The sequence below is a fragment of the Lepidothrix coronata genome, unplaced genomic scaffold, assembly GCF_001604755.1.
Source record: "Lepidothrix coronata isolate B3197 unplaced genomic scaffold, Lepidothrix_coronata-1.0 Scaffold285, whole genome shotgun sequence".
NCBI lineage: Eukaryota > Metazoa > Chordata > Aves > Passeriformes > Pipridae > Lepidothrix > Lepidothrix coronata.
In genome coordinates this window covers 146,888-168,619 of record NW_016690465.1, presented here as the reverse complement: position 1 = coordinate 168,619, position 21,732 = coordinate 146,888, and the positions used below count along the sequence as shown (strand labels likewise).

Below are 21,732 nucleotides of genomic sequence, written 5' to 3'. Positions count from 1 at the left end.
TTGGAGCAACCTGGGCTGGTGGAAGGTGTCCCTGCCCATGGCAGGGGTGGGACTGGGTGAGCTTTAAGGTCCCTTCCCACTCAAACCATTCTGGGAATTCTGACCCTGCTGTGGGTGTTGGGGTCCCCACAGTTGGGCTGGGAATGGGATGAGAGCTGGGATTGCTGCTGGATCTCAGAGTGGGTTGGGGAGTGAATTCCTTCCTGTTCACAGCTTTTTGGAATGGATACATCGACTTGAAGGCGGGTTTAGGACAGGGCTCTAAAGGGGCTCAGTGTGTGCTCCAGAACTGCAGGGGGGTCATTTGAATCCAAGGTGTCATCAGGATAAAGGGAATTACCTGCCTGGGATGAGCCCTTCTGCCTGCTCCGGAAAATTCCCTGTCCCTCCCACTAACAGACACAGCTGGGCAGGGTTTGCATCTTCATCCCAGTGATCAGACACTGCTGGATAGGGGGAATGGTCCCTGGGGGTTTCTTTCCTCAGCTCTGCAGGGATGAGGCAGTGGGGTGGGAACGGGAACCAGCAGGAATGGGAGCCAGCACTGGCACCTCTGCTTCCCACATCCCAAAAACTCACCAGACCTCTGCTGTCCCGGGGGGCCCAAAAAGCTGGGGGTTGTGCTTTTCTGGCCGATTTAAAGCCACAAATGCCCCTTGGGTCACACAGAGGGTAGGGAGTGTCCCAGTGGGTGCGGGCACGTTGTCCCCCAGCGCTGTCCTTTCCTCCCTGTGCCTGTCTCACGAGAACATTCCAAAGGATTTGGAAGGCTGGAAGCTCCTTTTCTCCCTTGGGAGGTTTTACAGGACCGAGTACGAGGCTGACCCCGGCGCCCATCCCCTGGATAATCCCCCAAATCCCGTAGGAAGAGACGTGCCCCAGACAAGAGGTGACAGGGTGGCTCTGGGTGACCTGCCAAGGGCTGGGCCGTGCCGGGACTGTCCCTTCCAGACCCTTCCCGGCCCTTCCCGGCTCCCTCCAGGAACAGTCTCTTTGTCTGCAGTGCTCTTTGTCTGCTCCAGCTCCTGCCCGGCCGCCTGTGCTGCCCGGCTGGGAATTTCCCCTTTCACTGGCACCCCGGGACGCTGCCGGGGTCAGGGCACAGGGACCCCTTCCAGCAGCCCTGGGAGCCCTCGGAATGTCTCCTGGAGGCTGCAACGGGAAACCAACGGGTGATTGTTGGGGATTTTTTTCCCCCAAATCCCTCATTTTCTGTCCTTCCAAGTTGCAGTGGGATAAAAACAACCTGGTGTCCATCAAAGCCAGCAGCTTTCCAGGCGTGCTCCCAGGAGTCCAGCACTGGGATGTGACTGGTGGTCCCCACGTGCCAGGACTGACGTTGCCCATCCAGCTCCATGTGGCTGATCCGGCCGGCAAAGATCTGGAGCTGCCACTTCCCTGGGGCAGGATCAGCCCAGTGGGACCTGAGGGGCAGCTCCTCGCTCAGCACCCGTCCGTGTGCTGCTGGGAGAGCCACCAGACCCCTGCAGGATCCGTTCCACGGCTCCCTCCCAGCACTGGGGACCAGGACGTTGTGGTCCCACTGATCCGGAGCCGGCGCAGCCCTCGGAGGATGCTCGGATGGATTTGGGTGACCTGCAGGTCTGGTTCTGCTGCTCCAGTTTTGGGTTCCCTCCTCCAGATATCCCAGAGCCGGAGCCTTGGTGGTGACTGAGCACCCCTGACCCATGGTGGGAGGGATGAGGGGGGTGTTCCCTGCTCCGGGCACGCCAGGGCTCAGCTCCTCTGCTCTTCCCGAGCCTTTTTCCTTCATTTCAGTGGGATAACGTGGTGTCTTCACTCCTTGTCCTGACTGTGAAACAGCTGCTTTGATTCACCCGGATTTCCAGCAGTAATGAAAACAAAGCCCCAAAGATAAAAAGCTTCTCTGAAGGGCCTTTAGTGCCCTCTTGGCAAAATCACAAGTACTAAACCAGATTCTCCAGCCAGGAAGGAGGAAGGTGTGGGAATGGTGTTGGTGCTCAGGGTGACTTATCCCGGTCTGTGACAGTTTTATTTGTCACCCCTGTGCAGGCTGGGCACGTTCACAGACACAAAAGGTGTTGGATGCAGCTGGCAGGTGCTGTGCTGTGTCCTTGGATGCAGTGCTCTGTCCTTGGGACACAGTACTGTGCCCTCAGGATGCAGTTGTTGGTCCTGGGGACACAGTGCTCCATCCTTGGGATGCAGTGCTTCCTTCTTGGGACACAGTGCTCCACCCTTGGGATGCAGTGCTTCCTTCTTGGGACACCCTTGGGATGCAGTGCTTCCTTCTTGGGACACCCTTGGGATGCAGTGCTTCATTCCTGGGGACACAGTGCTCCACCCTTGGGATGCAGTGCTTCCTTCTTGGGACACAGTGCTCCACCCTTGGGATGCAGTGTTTCCTTCTTGGGACACCCTTGGGATGCAGTGCTTCATTCCTGGGGCACCCTTGGGATGCAGCTCCCGCCGTCTCTTCTCCCCGGAGCCTCTCGGTCCCGCTTTCCTCAGGGTTTTCCTCGCTCTTTGCAGCTCAGAGCTGTGACAGGTGATTATTAAACCTCTCCCACCTTTTCCCTGTGCAGCCACAGGGCTCCGTGGCTCGGGAATGGCCGTGTGTGGGAGAGCAGGAGCTGGGGCACAGCCAGGGACCCCTCGGACACCGGGACTCTGCCCCCTCCCCGAGCCGGCTCTGCCTCTGCAGAGCCAAAGGCACCACTCCCTGGGCAGGTCAGGAGGGTTTTTGGGGCAGATCCCGGCTCCAGCAGCACGGGGCATGCAGAGCCTGTGGATCCGGGTCTTTGTGCCTCCAGCGTCCTCCCCCGAGCTGCTCGTGCCATCCGAAACGCGGCTCCTGCTCGGAGGACTTGGAATTCGGCAGTTTTCTGCTCAGCCGGGTGTCGGGAGCAGCTCGGCGTGTGACGGATCCGTGGGGGGGGAATTTGCTCCCTGCAGGAAGGGGTGGGATGTTCTCGGCCTGAGCAGGGGGAGGCTGAAGGTCGGTGCCGAGTCTCGCGGCTGCGGCTCCTCCAGCGCTCGGTGTCACATCAGGGCTCGTCACCTCGGAGCCAGCCCGGGCGGGGCCAGCCCTAAAACCCCTCCTGGCTGAACTGGGCTCGGCCCTGGGCTCAGGCTCATCCTGCCCCTGCCATCGCCCCCCCATTATCCAGGGGTGATGTCCGTGGGGATCATCACTGGGGGTGGGATGAGGTGATTCCCAGAGCTCAGCTGATGGGCAGGAACTGGGAAGGTGGGAATCAGAGCCCACCTGTGCCTCCCCTCAGCCTCTGTCTGTCCGTCCATCCCCGTGGGGTCCAGGGCCACAGCCCAGCCTGGCACCTGCTCCCGGCGGTGCCACTGTGGGTGCAGGATGGGAGGAGGAGGGTGCTGGTGTGGGGCCCTTCCATGGCCTCTGGGAGGCTCCAGGACCTGCCAGCTGGATGAGCCGGGATGTGGGACTGAGCTGAGGGCTCTCCATGGCATGGGCAGCCAAAGCCTGGCGCTGGCATGAGGCAGGAATGGGGAAGTAAAGCCCCTCCCGTGGGTTTTTGGGGACCCCACAGTAGGGGGATCCATGAGCAAGCTCCGCTCCCGTCGCTGAACAGGGCAGGGAAGGGATTTGGGATGAGATCCCTCCCCAGCTCACAGGATGGACAGACAGAGCTCACACCGATTTGCTCTGGAAATGCCCCAAGCGCTGGCTGCAATTCCAGATCTTTTAATTTACCTTTCATATTTTGAGTAACTCTCCCAGGAAAACACGGACTCGGCAGCAGCCGCCGGTTCTTCCAGAGCAGAGGGAGTTGGTGCCGGATTTCTCCCTGGAGGCCAAAGAGCCATCACTGTCTGCCTGTCTGCCTGCCTGCCTGTCAGTCCCTGCTGCCCCTCAGCCAACCCTCCGCTGCTGCCGAAGCCAAATCCAAGGCAGGTTTGTAGGAATGTGGTGGGATGTGGCTCTGCCCCCACGCTGGGCTCGGCTGCTCCTGGATTTGGGCACTGACACGGATGGGGAGGCTCCAGAACCGCTCCCTGCCCAGGGCACAGCACCCCCACCCTCCCTGTGAGCTCTGCCCACCGAGGGGGGCCAGACCCTTGGTCCCCCCTTGCCCACCCGGATGGATGTCCGGGGGTCCCTGATCCGCAGCTGCCGGCACAGGGATGGGAATGGAGCCTGTGCAGGAGGTGGGGGCTCTTCCCATGGAAGGGGGGCTGTGGAGGGCACCATCCCCTGGGACTGAGGGGAGCAGCCTCCAGTGGGGTGGGGGATGCCAACACCCCCTTTTCCCCCGGGGATCCCGTGGGATCCAGCACAAGGTCCCTCCTCCCACGGCTCAGCACCCCGGGGTGACACTGGAGCCTCGGGGGGTCGGTACCTGAGGGGACACTGGGGAGCGTGGGAGGGGTCCCTTGGGATGGGAGGTGCCCCTGGATGGGTTGTCCCAGGGCTGGGGTGGGACATGGGCCCCACGGAGAGGAGGAGCCGGTGCTCAGGACACGGCACGGGCGGTCCCGGGGCTGGGGGAGCCTCCGGCCATGGAGGTGTCCAGGGGGGGATCCCGGGCAGCTCCAGGCTCGGCCCCGGTGGGCCCAGGGGTCCCTGACAGCCCCCCCAGCTTCCTGCCCCCAGGACTTACTGCAGGTGCTGGAAGTTTCCATGGGCTGCTGCCCTGCCCGGGCTCCATCCCATCCCCTTCCAGGATCCCACTCACCTCCATCCCATCCCCTTCCAGGATCCCACTCACCTCCATCCCATCCCCATCCCAGATCCCACTCACCTCCATCCCATCCCCATCCCGGATCCCACCCCCCTTCCCTCTGCCTCCTGCTGCCACGGTGGGGACCTGGCCCAGGGACCCCCCATCCCGTGGGACCCCGATGCCTCTTCCCAACCCTTTCCTGGCCGTCCCAGCCGTGTCCCCCCTCCATCCTGGCGGCCCCTCGGCCCGTCCCCTTGGAAACGCATCCAGGGGCGGAAGCCTGGGGAATACTAAGCAGGTGCAGCCCCTTCAATCCCCCTTTGAGAAGGACAGAGCGGGGCTTGTTCCCGGCTCACGGAGCCCGGCCAGGAACTGGGGGGGGAGAGGGGACCCCCATCCCTGGCGGCCCCCCCAGCCCAGGCCCCAAGCCCTGCACACACAGGGGCCCCTTGGAGCAAGGGGGGGGGGACCAGGGAGGGACCAGGGGGGGTCACGGCCCAGCTGATGTGGGACCCACACGGGGGGCACCGAAATGGGATCCCCAGGGAGCACCCGCTGCCCCCCCCGGTCACCGGCCCTGCCCGAGCATCCCTCACTGGGGTGGGATTTGGGATGTGGGTGTGGGATGGCTGATGCAGGATGCAGGATTTGGGATGTGGGTGTGGGATGGCTGATGCAGGATGCAGGATTTGGGATGTGGGTGTGGGATGGCTGATGCAGGATGGGGGATTTGGGATGTGGGTGTGGGATGGCTGATGTGGGATGGGGGATTTGGGATGTGGGTGTGGGATGGCTGATGTGGGATGCAGGATTTGGGATGTGGAATGCCTGATGTGGAATACGGGATGTGGGGTACTTGACACGAGTTATGGACTGCCTGATGTGGGACGTGGGATGCATGATTTGGGATGCAGGATGCAGGTTGTAGGATGCAGGTTGTGGGATGCCCAGTGCAGGATGCAGAATGTGGAATGCCTGATGTGGGATGTCCAGTGTGGGATGTGGGACATCCAATGCAGGATTTGGGATGCTCGGTGCAGGATGCCTGATGCAGGATGTGGAATGCCTGACGTGGGATGCAGGATGGGGGAGCAGCCATGACGGGCACATTCCTGTGCTGCAGGTGGAGGTATCCAAGGACACACGGTGACCTTGGGAAGCCTCAGCCAGCCGGGAGCTCGGCCGTGGGGGATGAGGTGTCCATGGGGACGGGGTATCCCTGGGGGATGGGGTATCCCTGGGGGATGGGGTATCCATGGAGCCCGGGGTGCTGGGACAGCTGAGGAGCCGCCGCTCTCCTGCACACACATCCCGGCTGAGCCACTGGTGGGAGCAGCCCCCTGCCCTCATCCCCTGCCTGTACCCCTGCCCTCATCCCCTGCCTGTACCCCTGCCCTCATCCCCTGCCTGTACCCCTGCCCTCACCCCCAGCCCCCCACGGATGGGTCACAGATGACAGAGGCCCTGGTGGCACCTGGACCACTCTGGCACCGGGAGGTGGCCCCGTGGCTGTGGGGAGCCCACACGGGGGTCAGGGAGGGTCTGACCCGACACTGGGGTCTCTGCTGGGGGGTGTGAGTGGTCACAGCCCCCACTCCGGGCCAGAGCCCCGCGGTGCCCCCGGGCAGTGGCTTTGCCCCCAGGGCTGTGCAGGAGTGGGGGGCTCGGGGGTGCAATGGGGGTCCCCCCCACTAGTTGAGGATGCTGGGAGGGGACCCTGGAGCTGGTGCAGGGATGTGTCCCCGCCCCGTGCAGGAGCAGTCTGGGGGGGTCAGAGGGGGGTGCCGGTGCCGGGGGATTCCGGGAGGTGTCCCGTGGTGCTGGAGGGTCCTGGGGGGTGCTCTGGTGCCCCCCGGAGATGCCGGTGCCAAGATGTGCCCCCCGGTGCCTCCCCCCGGGGATGCCGATGCTGGGGGGTGCAGGGGGGTCCCGGTGCAGGGACGTCGCCCCACAGAGCAGCATTTTGGGGGTGGGTGGGGTCACGGGGGATGCCGACCCTGGGGGGTGCCGGGAGGGGTTCCCCGGTATCCCCCCACAGGGAACGCCGGTGCTGGGGGGGAGCTGGGATGTGCCCCCCGGTTCTTCCCCCAGGGATGCCGATGCGGGGGAGAGGCAGAATGTGCCCCTCGGCGTCCCCCTCCTGCGATGCCGATGCTGGGGGGTGCCAGGATGGTCTCCCCCGATGCCGGGGGGTACAGGGATGTGCCCCCCGGGGATGCTGCTGCCGGGATGGGTCCCCCGATGTCCCCCCCGAGGATGCCGATGCCGGGGGTGCCGGGGGGGGGTGCGGTGCCCGTGCCCGTTCCCGGTGCCGCTGCCGCGTCCCCGGTCCCGCCCCCGCCGCCCGGCCCGGCCCCCCGGCTCGGCTCGGCGCGGCTCCGCTCGGCTCGGCGCGGCTCGCTCGGAGCGGGGCGGGCGGAGCCGCTGCCGGTGCCGGCCCCTGGCCCAGCCGGGGTCCCTCCATGCCGCCATGGCCCCCCGCGCCCCCCGCGCCCCCCGCGCCCTGGCCCTGCTGCTCGTGATCGGCGCCCTCGGTGCGTTCCGGGACCGCGGGGAGCGGGCACGGGGGGGACGCGGGATGGGGACGGGGGGGCGGCTCCCGGCGCGGGGGGATCCCCCGGGTGGGGAGCGGGGAGGATGCTGCGGGCCGGGCGGGGGCTGCGGGGCGGGGGGGGATCCCCAGCCCGGGGCTGGATCCCATTGCCGGGGGCTGCATCCCCGGGGGGAGGTGGATCCCCGGGGGGGCGGTTGGATCCCGTTGCGGGGGGGGTGGTGTTGATCCTGTTGCCGGGGCCGGATCCCCTTTATGCGTGGTGGAATCTGCAGGAGACGGGGAAGGGCTGGATCCCCTTGCAGGGCGGGCGGGATCCGCTTGCCGGGGGCCGGATGCCTTGCGGTGGGGTCTGGATCCTTTGCGTGGGGCCGGATCCCTGGCGTGGGGCTGGATCCCCCCTTGCAGGGCGGCCGGAATCCCCTCGCCGGGGGCCGGATCCCCTGCGGCAGGGGCTGGATCCCCGCGTGTGTAGGGGGAGCATCTGCAGGAGGCAGGGAAGGGCTGGAGCCCCTTGCAGGAGGGACAAGATTCTCTTGCAGGGGCTGGATCCTCTTGGGATTATGGGGCACACTTGCAGGAACCAGAGAGGGTTGGATCCCCTTGAAAGGGAGCTGGATTCCATTGCGGGAGGGGCTGGATACCCTTGGAAGGGGGCTGGATACCCTTGCAGGGAGCTGGGTCCTGTTGCAGCGGCTGGATCTCGTTGTGCATATGGAGTGCACTCGAAAGAACCGGAGGAGGGCTGGATCCCCTTGGAAGGGGGCTGGATCCCCTTGGAAGGGGGCTGGATCCCCTTGGATGGGGGTTGGATCCCCTTGGAAGGGGGCTGGATCCCCTTGGAAGGGGGTTGGATCCCCTTGAAAGGGGGCTGGCTCCCCTTGCAGGGGGCTGGATCCCGTTGTGCATATGGGATGTTTATGCAGGAACCAGAGAGGGCTGGATCCCCTTGGAAGGGGGCTGGATCCTGTTGCAGGGGGCTGGATCCCCTTGTAGGGGCTGGATCCCGTTGTGGGAAGGGCTGAATCCTGTTTTGTATGTGAGATGCATATACAGGAACCAGAGGGGCTGATCCCCTTGGAAGGGGCTGGATTCCACTGCAGGGGGCTGGATCCCCTCGCAGAGGGGGCTGGATCTGCTGGGCGAGGGGGGGTCTGGATCCCATTCCAGGGAGCTGAACCTCCCTGTGTGTATGGGGTGCATTTAAAGGAACCAGAGGAGGGCTGGACCCCCTTGCAGGGCAGCTGAGGGGGCTGGGCCAGGGGCATCTTGGTTTGGGAGGGGCCGTGTTGGGGGGGGTGTCTCTGTTGTGGGGGAGCCACAGAGTTGTGGGGGTGACTGGGTGCATGGGCACCATCAGAGCTGGGGGTTTCTGAGGGGTTCATCCCTTTGGTCCCCGGGAGAGGCTCAAGGATTCAGGGTGCAACACCCCCCAAATAGCTTGTTGGGGTGCTGGTGTGTGCAAGGTCAAGCAGGTGAGGGCCTGTCGGGACCCCCCCCAGGTTGCCACATCCTCCCAGAGGTGTGGGGTCACCTCTGACACGCCTTTCTCTCCTTGTCCCCCTCCAGCATCTGAGCGGCCCCCCCAAAACACCAGCGATGCTGAGGGGAGAGCCTGGGAGGGCTCACTGGAGAGCAGCCCCCCGAAATGGGACCTGGCGAGCGGAGACCCCCCGGGGGGACCCAGCAACAGCACCAGCCCCGAGGGGGCGGCGGCAGGACCCCAGCTAGAGCCCCCCGGGCGGGGCACGGCCACCACGGACCCGTCGGCGACGCCGGAGGGGTGCCCGGGGTGCTCCGGGGAGGGCGATGCCAGCGCCGTGCCCCCCGGGGCCGTGACCTGGCCCGGGGCTGGGGGGACGGTGCCCGTGGCCCTGGGCAGCCCCGAGGAGCCGGGGAGCGGCGAGCGGCCCACGGCGGCCTCCCTGCCCAGCCCGGGGGGCGTCGGGGGGCTCCCGGCCGCCCCGCCCAGCCCCCCCGGCCCCCAGCTCGCCACCGACTCGGCCGAATCTGAGCTGCTGCCGGCGGCCGGGGGCTCGGCCGCACCCCAGAGCCCCGTGCTGGGCGAGCCCAGCCCCGTGCCCGCCGCCGCGGGGGACTCGGGGGGTCCCCCGGAGCTCTGGGCGGCCCCGTCCAGCCCGGCCCCGGCGCAGGGGGCTCGCGGCTGGACGGACCTGACGTGGCTGCAGGAGCCCATCACGGCGGCCACGGGCCCGGCCAAGCCGCCGCCCGGCCGGGCGGGCTCCGACATCATCGACGTCGACTACTACGACCTGTTCGAGGGGGGCGACGGACTGGGGGCCTTCCCCGGGGCCGGCCGGGAGGCGGCCGGGTCTGCGCGGCGGCGGGAGCCCGACGGGGCGGCCACGCCCTGGGCCCTCCACGAGCTCTACGACGGCTTCACGCCCTTCGACGACGCCGATTTCTACCCCACCACCTCCTTCTACGCCGACGGGGACGACGAGGACGAGCTGGAGGACGAGGAGGAAGAGGAGGAGGAGGAAGACAGGGAGCTGGAGGATGAGAACGGCTACCGGCCGCCCGCCTCGGCCGTGCCCGGCGCCGCGCCGGCCCCGCGGGACCCCCGGCCCACCGGGCGCCGGGACGCGGCCCCGCTGCCGTCGGGCGTGGCCGGGAGCAGCCCCACGGCCTGGCCGCGGCCCGGGGAGCGGGGCCAGCCCGACAACGGCTCCGAGTGCCGGAGCGGGTACGTGCGGCACAACAGCTCCTGCCGCTCCCTCTGCGACCTCGTGCCCAGCTACTGCCACAACGGCGGCCAGTGCTACCTGGTGGAGAGCCACGGGGCCTTCTGCCGGTAAGGACGGGGGCCCTGGGGGGGCTGGGGGACATGTGGGGGCTCGCCACCCCTGGGCACCCCATCCCTAGGCTCTCCATCCCCTGTACCCCGTTCTGTCTTCCCATCCCCATGTAACCCGTCCCTGGGTTCTCCATCCCTGTGCATCTCATTCCCAGTCTTTCCATCCCTTGTTTACTCCATCCCCAGTATCTCCATCCTCCATGCACCCCATCCCTGACCTCTCCATCCCCCTGTACCCCCTTCCCAGGCTCTCCACCCTCTGCCCCTCACCCAGGTCCCTCCGGCCCCGCATCCCGATCCCGCCGGGACGCGCAGGGGTTTCCCTGCCCCCCGAGCGGCGGCTGGGCAGGAATTAGGTCAGGGCTGTGCAGCCGCGGCTCCGGGGCGGCCGCGCTAATCGGCCCCGGCAGATGCGCCGGGGAGGCCGGTGCCGGCTGTGCCGCACGGATCGGGACGCGCCCCGCGCCTGGCACCGAGCCCGGCCCCGCGGGGGTCCCCCCAGCCCTGCTCCCGCTGCTCCCGACGCTGGGAGCCCCCGGCGAGGGGGACCAGCATCAGTGGGGGACCCCGACCAGTGTCCCCATCTCACTCAGCCCCAGTGTTGTGGTGTCGAACCTCCATCCCTGGGGACATTTAGCCCCCAAATCTCCATCCCTGGGGACATTTAGCCCACCCACCCCTCAGCTCCAAGGTCCCCCTCGGGGACACATTAATCTCCTCCCTCCCAGACACCCGTAATCCCCCCGATTGCAGACGCCACATCCCCCGAGGACGCTCTGTGGGCTGGGGGGGACACGTTTTGGGGCGGGGGTCCCTGACGGCGTGCCCCGGCAGGTGCAACACGCAGGACTACACGTGGCACAAGGGCACGCGCTGCGAGTCCATCGTCACCGACTTCCAGGTGATGTGCGTGGCCGTGGGCTCGGCCGCGCTCGTGGTGCTGCTGCTCTTCATGCTCACCGTGTTCTTCGCCAAGAAGCTCTACCTGCTCAAGACGGAGAACAGCAAACTGCGCAAGACCAAGTGAGTGGCGCGGGGAGGGGACGGCGCTGCCGCCCCCCGCGCTGCCCCCAAGGTGTCCCCAAACAGCCGCGGCGGGGCCGGGCTCAGCTCCCGGCATCGCAACGGGGCTGGGTGCGATCCCGTCCCTGCGGGGACAGCGCTGGCTCCCCTCGAAATGTCCCCAGACTGTCCCCAAACAGCCGCGGCGGGGGGTGGGCTCGGCTCCCGGCAGTAGCCCCAGGGTTGGGTGTGATGCTCTGTCCCTGTGGGGACAGTGCTGGCACCCCCCAAACTGTCCCCAAACGCCCCGACAGCCGCGGCGGGGGGGTGGTCAGCTCCCGGCGGGATGTGGTCCCATCCTTTGGTGTCACCGGGACCCCCAGTGCCGGTGGGGACACGGTGACGTGTGGGTGGGAAAGCTCCCGGAGGCGGGAGCGCGGCGGGGCCAGGGATGTGGCTCCTGCTCCACGGTTAATCCTTTAAAGCTGCTCCTGACTGGCACCAGTTAATCTGCTGCCCTGGGAGCTGGGGACACCGGCTGGGCTCGCCGGGAAATGGCCCGGCTGGGACGCGGCTGGGGGGGACAGGGAATGGTTGGGGTCACCCCCCCGCCGCGGCCACTGCTGCCCAGCTCCTGGAACAAGGAGGAGGGAGCCCTCCCAGCCCGGTCCCTAATGAGCTGTTAATTAGTGTTTGGGAGTGCCAAGTGTAATTAGCAGGGAAGCTCCGTGCCAGCCCTTGGGTCTCCCTCTCCGGCCCTGGGAGCGGCGGCTCCCGCTGCCCCGGGCTGCCCTTCCCGCTCCCTGCCCAGAGCAGGGGTCACTCCAAAACCCTGGGGACGGGGGCTCTGAGCCCCCCAACATGTCACACTGAGCTCATTTAGTCCCAAGTCTCCATCCCTGGGAGATGGAGATCCATCCAGGATCCCTATGGATAGCCCCCAGAACTGGGGACTTTTAGCCCCAAACCTCCATCCCTGGGGACATTTAGCCCCCAAACCTTACATCTGGATGCATTTGGCCTCCACAGACCCCCTTGTTTTGGGGCATTTAGCCCCCAGATCTCCATCTGTGGGGACATTTGGCTCCTAAATTCACACCGATGGAGACATTTAGCCCCCTAAAGCCCCCAGATCTGGGGGTATTTAGTTCCAAACCTCCATCCCTGGGGACATTTGCCCCCCAGACCTCCAGCACTGGGACCAGTTACCCTCCCAACACCGGGGTCGCCCCAGGGGTGCGGGGGGTGCTGGGGGGTCCCCACTCTCAGCCCGTGCCCTCCTGTCCCCCCGCAGATACCGCACCCCGTCCGAGCTGCACAACGACAACTTCTCCCTGTCCACCATCGCCGAGGGCTCCCACCCAAACGTAAGGAGCTGCGTGGCACCAGCCCCTGTCCCGCTTCCCGTCCCTCTTCCCGTCCTGCTTCCCACCCCACCCTCCACCCTCTGCCCGGTAACGTCTTGCCCGTCCCCCCTCCCCGATCCCAGCACTGCCCCCCTGTCCCCATCCTGCCAAGGCCACTGCTCTGTCCCCTTGCTGTCGGGTCCCCAGTGACCACCCTCCAGAGTTCCCGATGGCTTTGGCCCCGTGTGCGGGTGGCAGGGCTGGAATTTCCAGGGCGGGCAAGCCGGGCTGTCGTGGCTCTGGCAGCGGATGCTCCCCGGCTGTGGCATCGCCGGCAGGAGCAGCGGATGGCTCCGGTGGCAGCGGGTGATGCTGGAGGGTGACACGCTCCGGGATGCTGCTGCTGTGGTCGGGGTGCAGCTGCCAGCATCCCCCGGGACGCCCGTCCAACCTCCTGTCTTTCGACTCGGAACAGAGAGAAGCGAAGGGCTTTGTGGAGCCGGAGGAGGAGCGTAGGTCCCTCTAAGCCATTCCCTATCCACGGTGTTCCCATCTTCCGACGCCTTTAGCAGCCGTAGCTGCCCTGACAGGAGGCTCCCGGGGCCGGCTCCCACTGCTGAGAGGATGAACCTTGGGATGGATCCAGTGCCGCTCCCGGCGTCTCACCGGGGTCTGACTCGTCCCTCGTCCCTCCGAGATGTGGAGGGTTTGGCACATGGTGTAGCACACTGAGGATGCAGAGGGATCAGAAGGGGAAACACCCCTGGGAAAGGGGTTTTTGGGACCCCACGGTGGTGCCCATCCCATGGGGAGCTGATGGCACCAGCCCCAACTGGCCGGACGTCGCTGCCCAGGAGCTGGAGGTTCCCGTCCTCGTGTGACACCACCCTCGGTGTCCCTGTCCATCCGTCACTCTCCGTGTGGCACCAGGAACACCGTAACCACCACGCCCATCCTGCCCTGGCAGCCCCCCATGCCAGGGCTCATCCTGCCCCACCAGTGCCAGCGGTGCCACCGGGACCCCCCGGGCACGGCCGGAGCTCAGCCCTGGTGCTGAGGGGCCGCTCCCCCATGGATGTGGGACAAACTCGGGGCACAGCCCAGCCCCGGGGAGGGGAAGATGCTCCTGGGGGGGCATGGGGAAGAGTGTCCCCGGCTTTGCCAGCGGCACGGCGGGACCAGCTGTACCCTGAGGATCCGCAATAAATCCAGCCCCTCTGGCCTCCTGCCAGGCCGGGAGTTGCTAATTGTCCATGAGATGAGCTGGGCTGGGAATGGGACGAGGAACTGGGTGGGGATGGAGGCTGGGATGGCTGGGTGGGATGGTTTTCATGGCTGGCACAGGCTCCCATTGCTGGCACGAGCTCCTATGGCTGGCACAGCCTTTGGGGCCGTTGGTGAGTGGTTTTTGGGAGCTGGAGCATCCCAGGGTGGGGGAGCCGTGCCGGGGCACAGCCACGTGTCACCACAGGTGGGTCGGACCCTCTCGCCCACCGGGTCCCCCGTGCCGAGGTGTCCTCTGGGTGGGGGGACATTTGTCCCCCCCAGTGTCTCCCTGCAAGGGCAGCGCCCGCGTTGGGGTCGGTGGGACATCGGTGCCCTCACCCAGTCCCTGCTGTGGGTCACCCCCGTCCCCACCACCCCCTGACCCCCGTCTCTCCCGCAGGACGATCCCAGCACTCCCCACAAGCTGCAGGACTCGCTGAAATCCTGCCTGAAGGACGAGGAGCCCTTTAACATCCACAACTCGACGTCGCCCAAGCACGACGGCGGCAAAGGGGAGCAGGACGGGGGGGAGCTCAACTGCCTCCAGAACAACCTGACGTGAGGGCGAGGAGGAGGAGGAGGAGGAGGGAGGGGAGGGGAGCCAGGCTCCCCCCTGCCCCCCCAGCCCTGTCCTCCCGCTGTCTCTTTTCCCGTGGCATGCTTTGGTGTGTTTTGTACAGAGGAAAACAAAAATCCCGGTACTAATTCGGCCGTGTCGTGGGGGTGTTTGGTCCGTGCTCCGTGTTTCTCGCTTGGGTTCGTTCCGCGCTGTGATTTCTAAACCTTTGCCGTCCCCGCAACTGACTTTTTTTGTACTTTTGCCCCACTTTTTTTGAAATACAGGTAAAAATGACAAAAAAAGGGAAAAACAAACAAAAAAAAAGGAAGATCTTGAAATAATAAATAAACCATTTTTTTTTTTAAAGTTAAGGCTCTTGCCGGTGCCTGCGATCTCCTGGCATGGACACGGTGGGAATCGGTCCCTGCTTCCACAGGGTCCCCTCTGAGCGTCACCCGGGGGTGGTGGGTGCCTGGTCCCCCCTCCTCACCCTCTCCAGACACCTCCCCAGCTCTGCCAGGCCAGGAGTGCAGCACATCCTGCTGCCATCCCAGACCCGCTCTGCAGCAGATGGGACACCCCGGGGTGTTTGGTGGAGGTGTCTGGGCTGCTCCAGGGCCTGCTCCATCCCCATCCCCACCCCTGTCCCCACTGTGGGTCCCCCCAGCCACGTGGGTGCACACGGGGTGACAACTCCCAGCCACTCCTGCCCCAAGAGCTGCCCAGGATGTCAGTGGGACTTTGGATGAGACCCCCCAGGGTTGTCACCCCCCAGCTCCCTGTTTCCATCCCCTCGGAGAAGAACTGGCACCACTGTGGTTGGGCTGGTCCCATCACCATCCCCTGGCACTGGGCATGGGGCAGGGATCTCTCCCTAGGGAACCCCAGCACTCCCCCCCCCTCCCCTCTGGCCGTGGCTCCGTGTTGCTTCCCACAGGAACTGATTTCTTCTGGAGAGGGATTCAGCCACGAGCCAACACTCCTGGTTCCTCGGGGGAGAGCACACGAAGCCATGAATCCCCGGGCAATATTAAGTGTGTGGCACAGCAGGGATGCAGCCACAGCTCTCCCGGTGCTCTCCCAGCCCTCTCCCGGGGCAGGTGGGAGCCAAAGCCGCAGCTCCCCGTGGATTGGGTGTTCCCGATGTGTCCTGTGAGCTGCTAAATAATTAATTCTCGGCTCACTCGGGGAGATTAAAAAATGAGGAGCAGTGGTGGGAGCCGGCAGTCGATCCCGGGAGTGACGGGAAGCGGAGAGAGCGGCTCACCGGCACCGTCGGGGCCTGGTCTGTGCCATTCCTCTCCCAGCACGGAGCTGTGGGACAGGTAAAACCATGGATACAGCTCCGGGAGGGATGGACACAGCAGTAAAAGAGGGTGGGGTGGGGCAGAGCGATGTGCTGGTGGAGCAGGAGCTCAGCTGAGCAGAGGGGAGATGCTGATGTCCAAGGAAACGCCTGGAAAGGTGGGATATCCTGGCATGGGCAGAGGCTGGGCACGAGCTTCCCGTGGGACTGGGAGGGAGGGAAAGGGAGCTGGGGAGGGATGAGCCTCACTGTGACAGCAGGGAGAGGACCTGTGCTGTGCACGAGGAGCGAGGGGAGAAGCAGTGGTTATGGATGTGTAAGGATGGGGGTGTTGGAGGGGATCGGGAATCCGGGAATGAGGTGGGGTTGTGGGTGAGGAACACCTGAGGGGATGCAGGGAAGAGGACAGAAGGGGAGGGCACCCCTCACCTCCAGCTGCCCTTGGAGGGGCTGGCAGGGTGGGGTGCAGGGAGAGGCGGGATGGGGCAGCCAGGGAACGAGTACAACCACGGAACACACGGCTGGATGGTGGGACCTGGAAACCGTCTGCTCCTTGTTGGGATTCTTCCTCATGGTGCCTGTGGGTCCACCTGGACGCTGCCTGGAGAGAGATCCATCATGGATGGTGTCACCTGGGAGGTGAGACTGGCACAGTGCAGCCCCTCCATCACGGACGGTGTCACCTGGGAGGTGAGGGTGACACCTTGGAGGTGAGGGTGACACGGCACAGCCCCTCCTTCCCAGCACAGCCCCTCCTTCCCAGCACAGCCCCTCCATCCCAGACCTCTCCTGGCCCCACACAGAGGTGCCCACCTTGGAGTGGTGCCCACCTTCCCCTGGCACCCGGTTTTGCCCCTTTTGAGGAGCCCACGCACAGCCAGGGCGGGCAGTGGTGGGAGCAGCCCCTCTGCAGAGCCGGGGGGGGACTCCTTGGAGCAGCCCCTCATTTTGGGATGACCAGTGGAGGAATCCCAGGGACCAGAGCCATCCTCAGCTGCAGCCACTCATCCCACGGGCTGCAGGGACTCACTGGGATTCAGGACAAAACTGGGGCACAGGGATTTAAGCAGGTCTAGGGGTGCTCCCGTGTTAGGAGCACGGGGGGGATTTGTCCCCCTGCCCCCCCCTCTGCCACCCCCACAATTCCCCCCAGCTGTTCCCACTCCATCAGACCCCACTCACCTGCCCTGAGTGCTCCTGATTCCCATGGGAAGGCACAGCCTCCTTCCCTGTGTCACCCCGGGAGTCACGAGCCCTGGAGCCCACGTGGCTGTGGGGTCAGTGTCCCTCGCCGTGCCTCAGTGTCCCCCGGAGGTGACGGCCCGTTCCCAGCCCGTGGGCTCTCATCCCACTCTGGCTTTCCCAGACGCAGGGAGGAGCGTGGTTTGGAGGGATCCCCCCAGGGACAGGGCTCCCCATCAGCAGGGAGAGCGGGGCACGGTGAGGAGCAGGCACTGTGTGCTGTGCCGGGCACCGGAGCCGACTCCACGGGCCCTGGGGAGGAATTTGCCTCCCAGCCAGCAAAGCAGCACATGGGCTCTAATCACAGGCCCGATCACGCCGGGCTGGCCGGGCCCGGCTCTGCCATTAAATTTCAATGCTTGGTTGGTTTGCTGGAGGGGGGGCCGGGCCCATTGTGGCCCAAAGGGCTGGCATGGGACGCGGGAAGGGAGTTGGCATCGGCCCTCCTCGCCCTGTCGTCCTCTTTTCTCTTGCAGACACACAACAGGACCAGAGCCACGACCCCAGACAAGGAGCCTTTCTTCCCTTGATGAGCTCCGGCTGTCCAGAACAAAATAGCTGGAGTCAGGATTCATCAGCTGAGTCCCGATTCACAACTGAGTCCTGATTCACAACCGAGTCCTGATTCACAACCAAGTCCTAATTCACCGAGTCCTGATTCACAGCCGAGTCCTAATTCACCAACTGAGTCCTGATTCACCAACTGAGTCCTGATTCACCAACTGAGTCCTGATTCACAACCGAGTCCTAATTCACAACCGAGTCCTGATTCACAACCGAGTCCCAATTCACCAACTGAGTCCTGATTCACAACCGAGTCCCAATTCACCAACCGAGTCCTGATTCACAACTGAGTCCTGATTCACAGCCGAGTCCTGATTGACCGAGTCTCAATTCACAGCCGAGTCCTGATTCACCACCCGAGAGTCTCAGTGCACCAGCTGAGAGTCCAGATCACTGACCAACCATCCCAATTCATCGGCTGAGTCCTGACTCAACATCCAGGAGTCCAGTTCCCCAGCCAGGAAGGAGGGGAGAAGGGCTGGGAGCAGCAGTGCCATGGTCCCTGTCAGCCTGTGCTTGGTGCCCTCGGTGCAGGACGCTGCTCCTGGGGGATCCCAGGTTTGTCCATCCCTCCCTGAGCTGGCAGTGCCATGTCTGTCCCTTGTGCCCTTCTAGACACCCTGACACCCTGTCCTTTGGTCCCACACCCTTTCCTTTGAGGAGCATTTGGAAGATGGGTCTGGCTGTCTCCTTTCCCCTCGGTTGGTTCTCCTGTCCCGTGTCCTCCACAGTCGGGCTCCCTCTGCCTGTGGCTGCAGCCCAGACATCTCCAGTCACTCACATCTAACCGTGGTGGATGAATCCCACCTGTGCTGTCCCACCTCCAGCCTCCAGCCCACAGGGAAAGGAGGGGCCATTCCCAAACCCTTTTGGACCATCCCTGGGAGCTGCTCTGCCCACCCTCAGCACGGGAGCGTTACATGGGGAGCTCTGGGATGTTCCCAGTGACCCAAAGGCAGGTTTGGGAGGAGATGTGTCCTGTAGGTCATGGTGGGAGCATCTCTGGTGACATCTAGGTGTTCCCACCATCACTGAGCTGCCTCCTGGCCTGTAGGAGCCCTTCACTGGTATTTGTGTAGCCAGAAAGCACCAGGATCTCAGCATTCAGTGATGGGAAATACCAATTACTCCATTACTTTCAGTCTGGCTGGAACTGGGAGTGATTCCAGTATTGAACTGACTCTGTGTTGGATTTGAAGGGAGGAGAAATGCAAAATCCTCTTAATCTTCATAAACTGCAAAATGCCCAGTGTGGGAACGACGAGCTGGGCATGCGCTGGGATGGCCTCAACCACAACAGCTCCTGGGTGTCTCTGGCCAGCACAGCACTGGGGAACCGGTTCTGCTGGGAGAGGAAGGCAGTGGGGCACTGGCAGCGATGGCAACCAGCCACCAGCCACCGGTTTGGAACGTAAAGGCAGGAGAAAAATTGCCTGAGACTGAGCGTGGAGCGAGCGAGTTCACGCCCCTCGCAGAGGGATGAGGAAGAAAAGGGAAGAACAAAGACAAGGGACGCCGGGACACTTGGAGAAGTGGGATCTCATGGGAGGCACGTTTAAAAGTGAAAGGAGTTAAGGAAACTGGCAGGGCTTCAAAGGAAGGCTGCAAACAGCACACACGGGGCCATCCCAGTAGGAAACACGGCAGGAACCAGCTGGGCTGCGGAGCGAGCGCCTCACTGACCTCGGGCTCGGGAAAAAAGGGCTCTGGAAAGTGGGAACTGGGTCAAATTACTAAGGACAGTTCCAAGGGGAGCGTAAGCATGTGGGGAGACATCAGAAGGGCCAAATTGAGATGGAAATAGGCAGGAGCCATTAAGAGGAAGAAGAAAAGGCTCCATCGGCAGGAGGAGAACGAGAAGGGAGCATTGGTCCGAGCCCAGGGAAGGAGGAAGGCAGCTGGCAAAGGAGGCATTCAAGGGGTTCACTGGTTTGTTTTAAAACCAGCCTTTAAAAAAACCCCAGCCCTTAAAGATGCCAACTGCAAGCAGATGCCCAGCACAATAAATAAGGTGCTGTGCTGCCACCGAGAGCAGCAGCTGCAATAATGACAATTTGAACAGTGCACTCAGACTGCCCCCAGCACTCCCAGCTTCATCCTGTGGGACTCAGAACACCAGTTAAAGCCTCCTGAGACCTGCTAGGTGGAAACCAGTTAAAGCCACTCCAGGCCTGTTGGGTAGCACAAGGGATGGATGGATAAGGGTTTATAGGAGCAGGCCCAGTTTGGGGCATGTCATGGAAGGAAAGATGGAACCCATGGGAGAAGGTTCAGGGGACCAAGGAGAAAGAGGAGAGATCCAGGAAAGCCAGCAGTGGGAAGTGTGGAGACCTTGGGACCAAAGGAGACAAAGGAACAATCTCTGAAAGACTCTGCAACTTCCTTGACAGGAGGGTGGAGCCAGGTTGGGATCAAATTCTTCTCCCAGGTAACACGAGACAGGACAAGAGGAAATGGCCTCAAGCTGTGCCAGGGGAGGGTCAGGTTGGGTATTGGGGAAAATTTCTCCATGGAGATGGTTATCCAACCCTGGCACAGCTGCCCAGGGCAGGGGTGGAGTCCCCATCCCTGGAGGGACTTAAAAGCCCTGTGGATGTGGGCTGTCCCACCCCTGGAAGTGTCCCAGGCCAGGTTGGAACAATCTGGTCTAGCAGAAAGTATCCCTGCCCATGGCAGGGGGTGGAACTGGGTGGTCCTCGAGGCCCTTTCCCACCCAACCCACTGCAGGACTCCATGATTTAACCTATGTGTGCAATTTGTGGTTGTTAAAGGAACCCAGAGCCATCCTGCAGGAGCTCCCGGGAGGCTCAGTCACCTTTTCCTGGGAGCTACAAAAACGCAGCGTGAAAATGTGGTCCTTGTTTAGAGCTGAGAACTGCACAGGGAGGGAGGAGACGGCAGACGGGCCGATGTGGTGGGTGGAGGCCCCAGAGCAGCAGTGAGACAACAGTGGCTGCCATGGCAGACTGGGGGTGAGCACCAGGCCAGTCAGACTCGGAGGGGTTTTGTGCAGGCATTGGAAAAGAGGAGATTTCAGAAAGGATTTGGGCTAGGTCAGGGTTATGTTATGTTATGTTATGTCAGGGTTAAATGTGGAGATTCTTCTGTAGGTTCAGAACTCCAGCTCTGCACGGTGGTCCAGGCCTGGAATCCAGACGTGGGGGGGAGAAGGGGACCCCTGAAGTTGTCTGTGTTGTCCTCAGGCTGCGGAATGTTGTGCGTGGGAATGGGAGAGGGCAGGGAAAGAGGAGCTGTGGGAGAGCTCTGTGAGCAGGAGCTGGGAAAAGGAGGAGGAAGTGCTGCTGCAGGAATGGTCAGAGGAGCGAGAGGAACAGCAGGATGGGGAAAAATGAGGAGGAGGAGAGGCTGAAGAGGGTGAGGAGGAGATGCTGGCACAGAGGGTCTGGCAGAGATTCCTGGAGTTAGGGAGCCAAACCTGGATCTGGGAGAGGGGACAGTGCTCTCCTTGCCTGCTCTGAGCCCACTTTGCTCCCAGCCACCCTCAGGACCTCACTGGCTCCCTGCTGAGCTGACTTTGCTGCCAGATCCCTGCTGGTTTCAGCACATTTCCCAGGTACTCTTCAGCCTCTGCTGGAAAAGGCCTGGAGATCCCTCGTGGAGAGCCAGCGGCATTTTGCTTCAGTGGGAAAGTGAATTTCAAAGGTGAGCTGAGAACTGAATCCGAACTGTTTTGTTTCTCTGCCCACTTTCCGAAGGCAGGAGATTATCCCCCACAGCCAGGGCCAACCAGCACAAAACCCCGGGGTGAACCCAGGAGGGAGGCCTGGCTGAGACAAGGGCATGGGCTGGGAACCCCGAGGTGCTGCAGAGCAGTGCCAGGAGAGGTTGTGGAGCCCCATCCCCGAGGGTTCCTCGGGGCAGGTTGGACAAACATCTGCCAGCAAAGGTTGAGCAGGGCGGATTTTTCTGAACGACCTCTCCGGGCCCCTCCGGCCTCGTGCTCAGTGATCCTGCTTTTCTTCCAGCAGAAATGCCAGCCTGGCTCCTCCACCCCTCTGCCAGCCTCTGCAGAGCAGCTCTGTGAGCTCTGTCCTCGCTCTGGGGGCTGACAGTGGCAATTCTCAATCATTTTCTCCTGCATTTCATACTTGTTCCTTACACTGGGGATAAATTTATTTACATGAACACAGACAGGCAAAAATATTTGAAATGGAAAAGAATAAACATCATTGCTGTTTCTGTCAGTTTACTCTATTTATCTTTTACTTTTCTGTTCCAGTCTTCCATGAAATATTCCAGGACAGGGAATAGCCTGAGGTGAGGATAACTCCAGCCTGGAGGTCTGGCTCCAGGCAATCAGTGAAGGAGAAGGAGAAGGAGAAGGAGAAGGAGAAGGAGAAGGAGAAGGAGAAGGAGAAGGAGAAGGAGAAGGAGAAGG

At 63.4% G+C, this 21,732-nt stretch overlaps 1 protein-coding gene and 1 long non-coding RNA gene across 2 annotated transcripts; one reads left to right on the top strand and one right to left on the bottom strand.

Annotated features, from left to right (window-relative positions):
• Window positions 1-7,136: 7,136 nt before the first annotated feature.
• CSPG5 (chondroitin sulfate proteoglycan 5) lies at window positions 7,137-14,515 on the top strand. The gene is made up of 5 exons (XM_017836826.1): window positions 7,137-7,213; window positions 8,800-10,045; window positions 10,883-11,071; window positions 12,345-12,417; window positions 14,063-14,515. Exons 1-5 carry the CDS (start codon window positions 7,150-7,152, stop codon window positions 14,222-14,224), a joined length of 1,734 nt encoding a protein of 577 aa, XP_017692315.1. The 5' UTR covers window positions 7,137-7,149; the 3' UTR covers window positions 14,225-14,515.
• Window positions 14,516-14,560: 45 nt separating this feature from the next.
• LOC108508201 lies at window positions 14,561-17,004 on the bottom strand. The gene is made up of 2 exons (XR_001878337.1): window positions 16,710-17,004; window positions 14,561-16,128 (listed from the first exon to the last, which is right to left on the bottom strand). It is a non-coding gene; the product is annotated as an uncharacterized LOC108508201 (long non-coding RNA).
• Between the last annotated feature and the right edge of the window lie 4,728 nt (window positions 17,005-21,732).

Excerpts from the sequence above, each read along its gene's own strand:
- CSPG5 (XM_017836826.1), top strand. The coding sequence starts at position 7,150 with ATGGCCCCCCGCGCCCCCCGCGCCCCCCGCGCCCTGGCCCTGCTGCTC. Across the intron at positions 10,046-10,882 it reads AGCCACGGGGCCTTCTGCCG|GTGCAACACGCAGGACTACA; the intron begins GTAAGGACGGGG and ends GTGCCCCGGCAG. Across the intron at positions 11,072-12,344 it reads AGCAAACTGCGCAAGACCAA|ATACCGCACCCCGTCCGAGC; the intron begins GTGAGTGGCGCG and ends GTCCCCCCGCAG.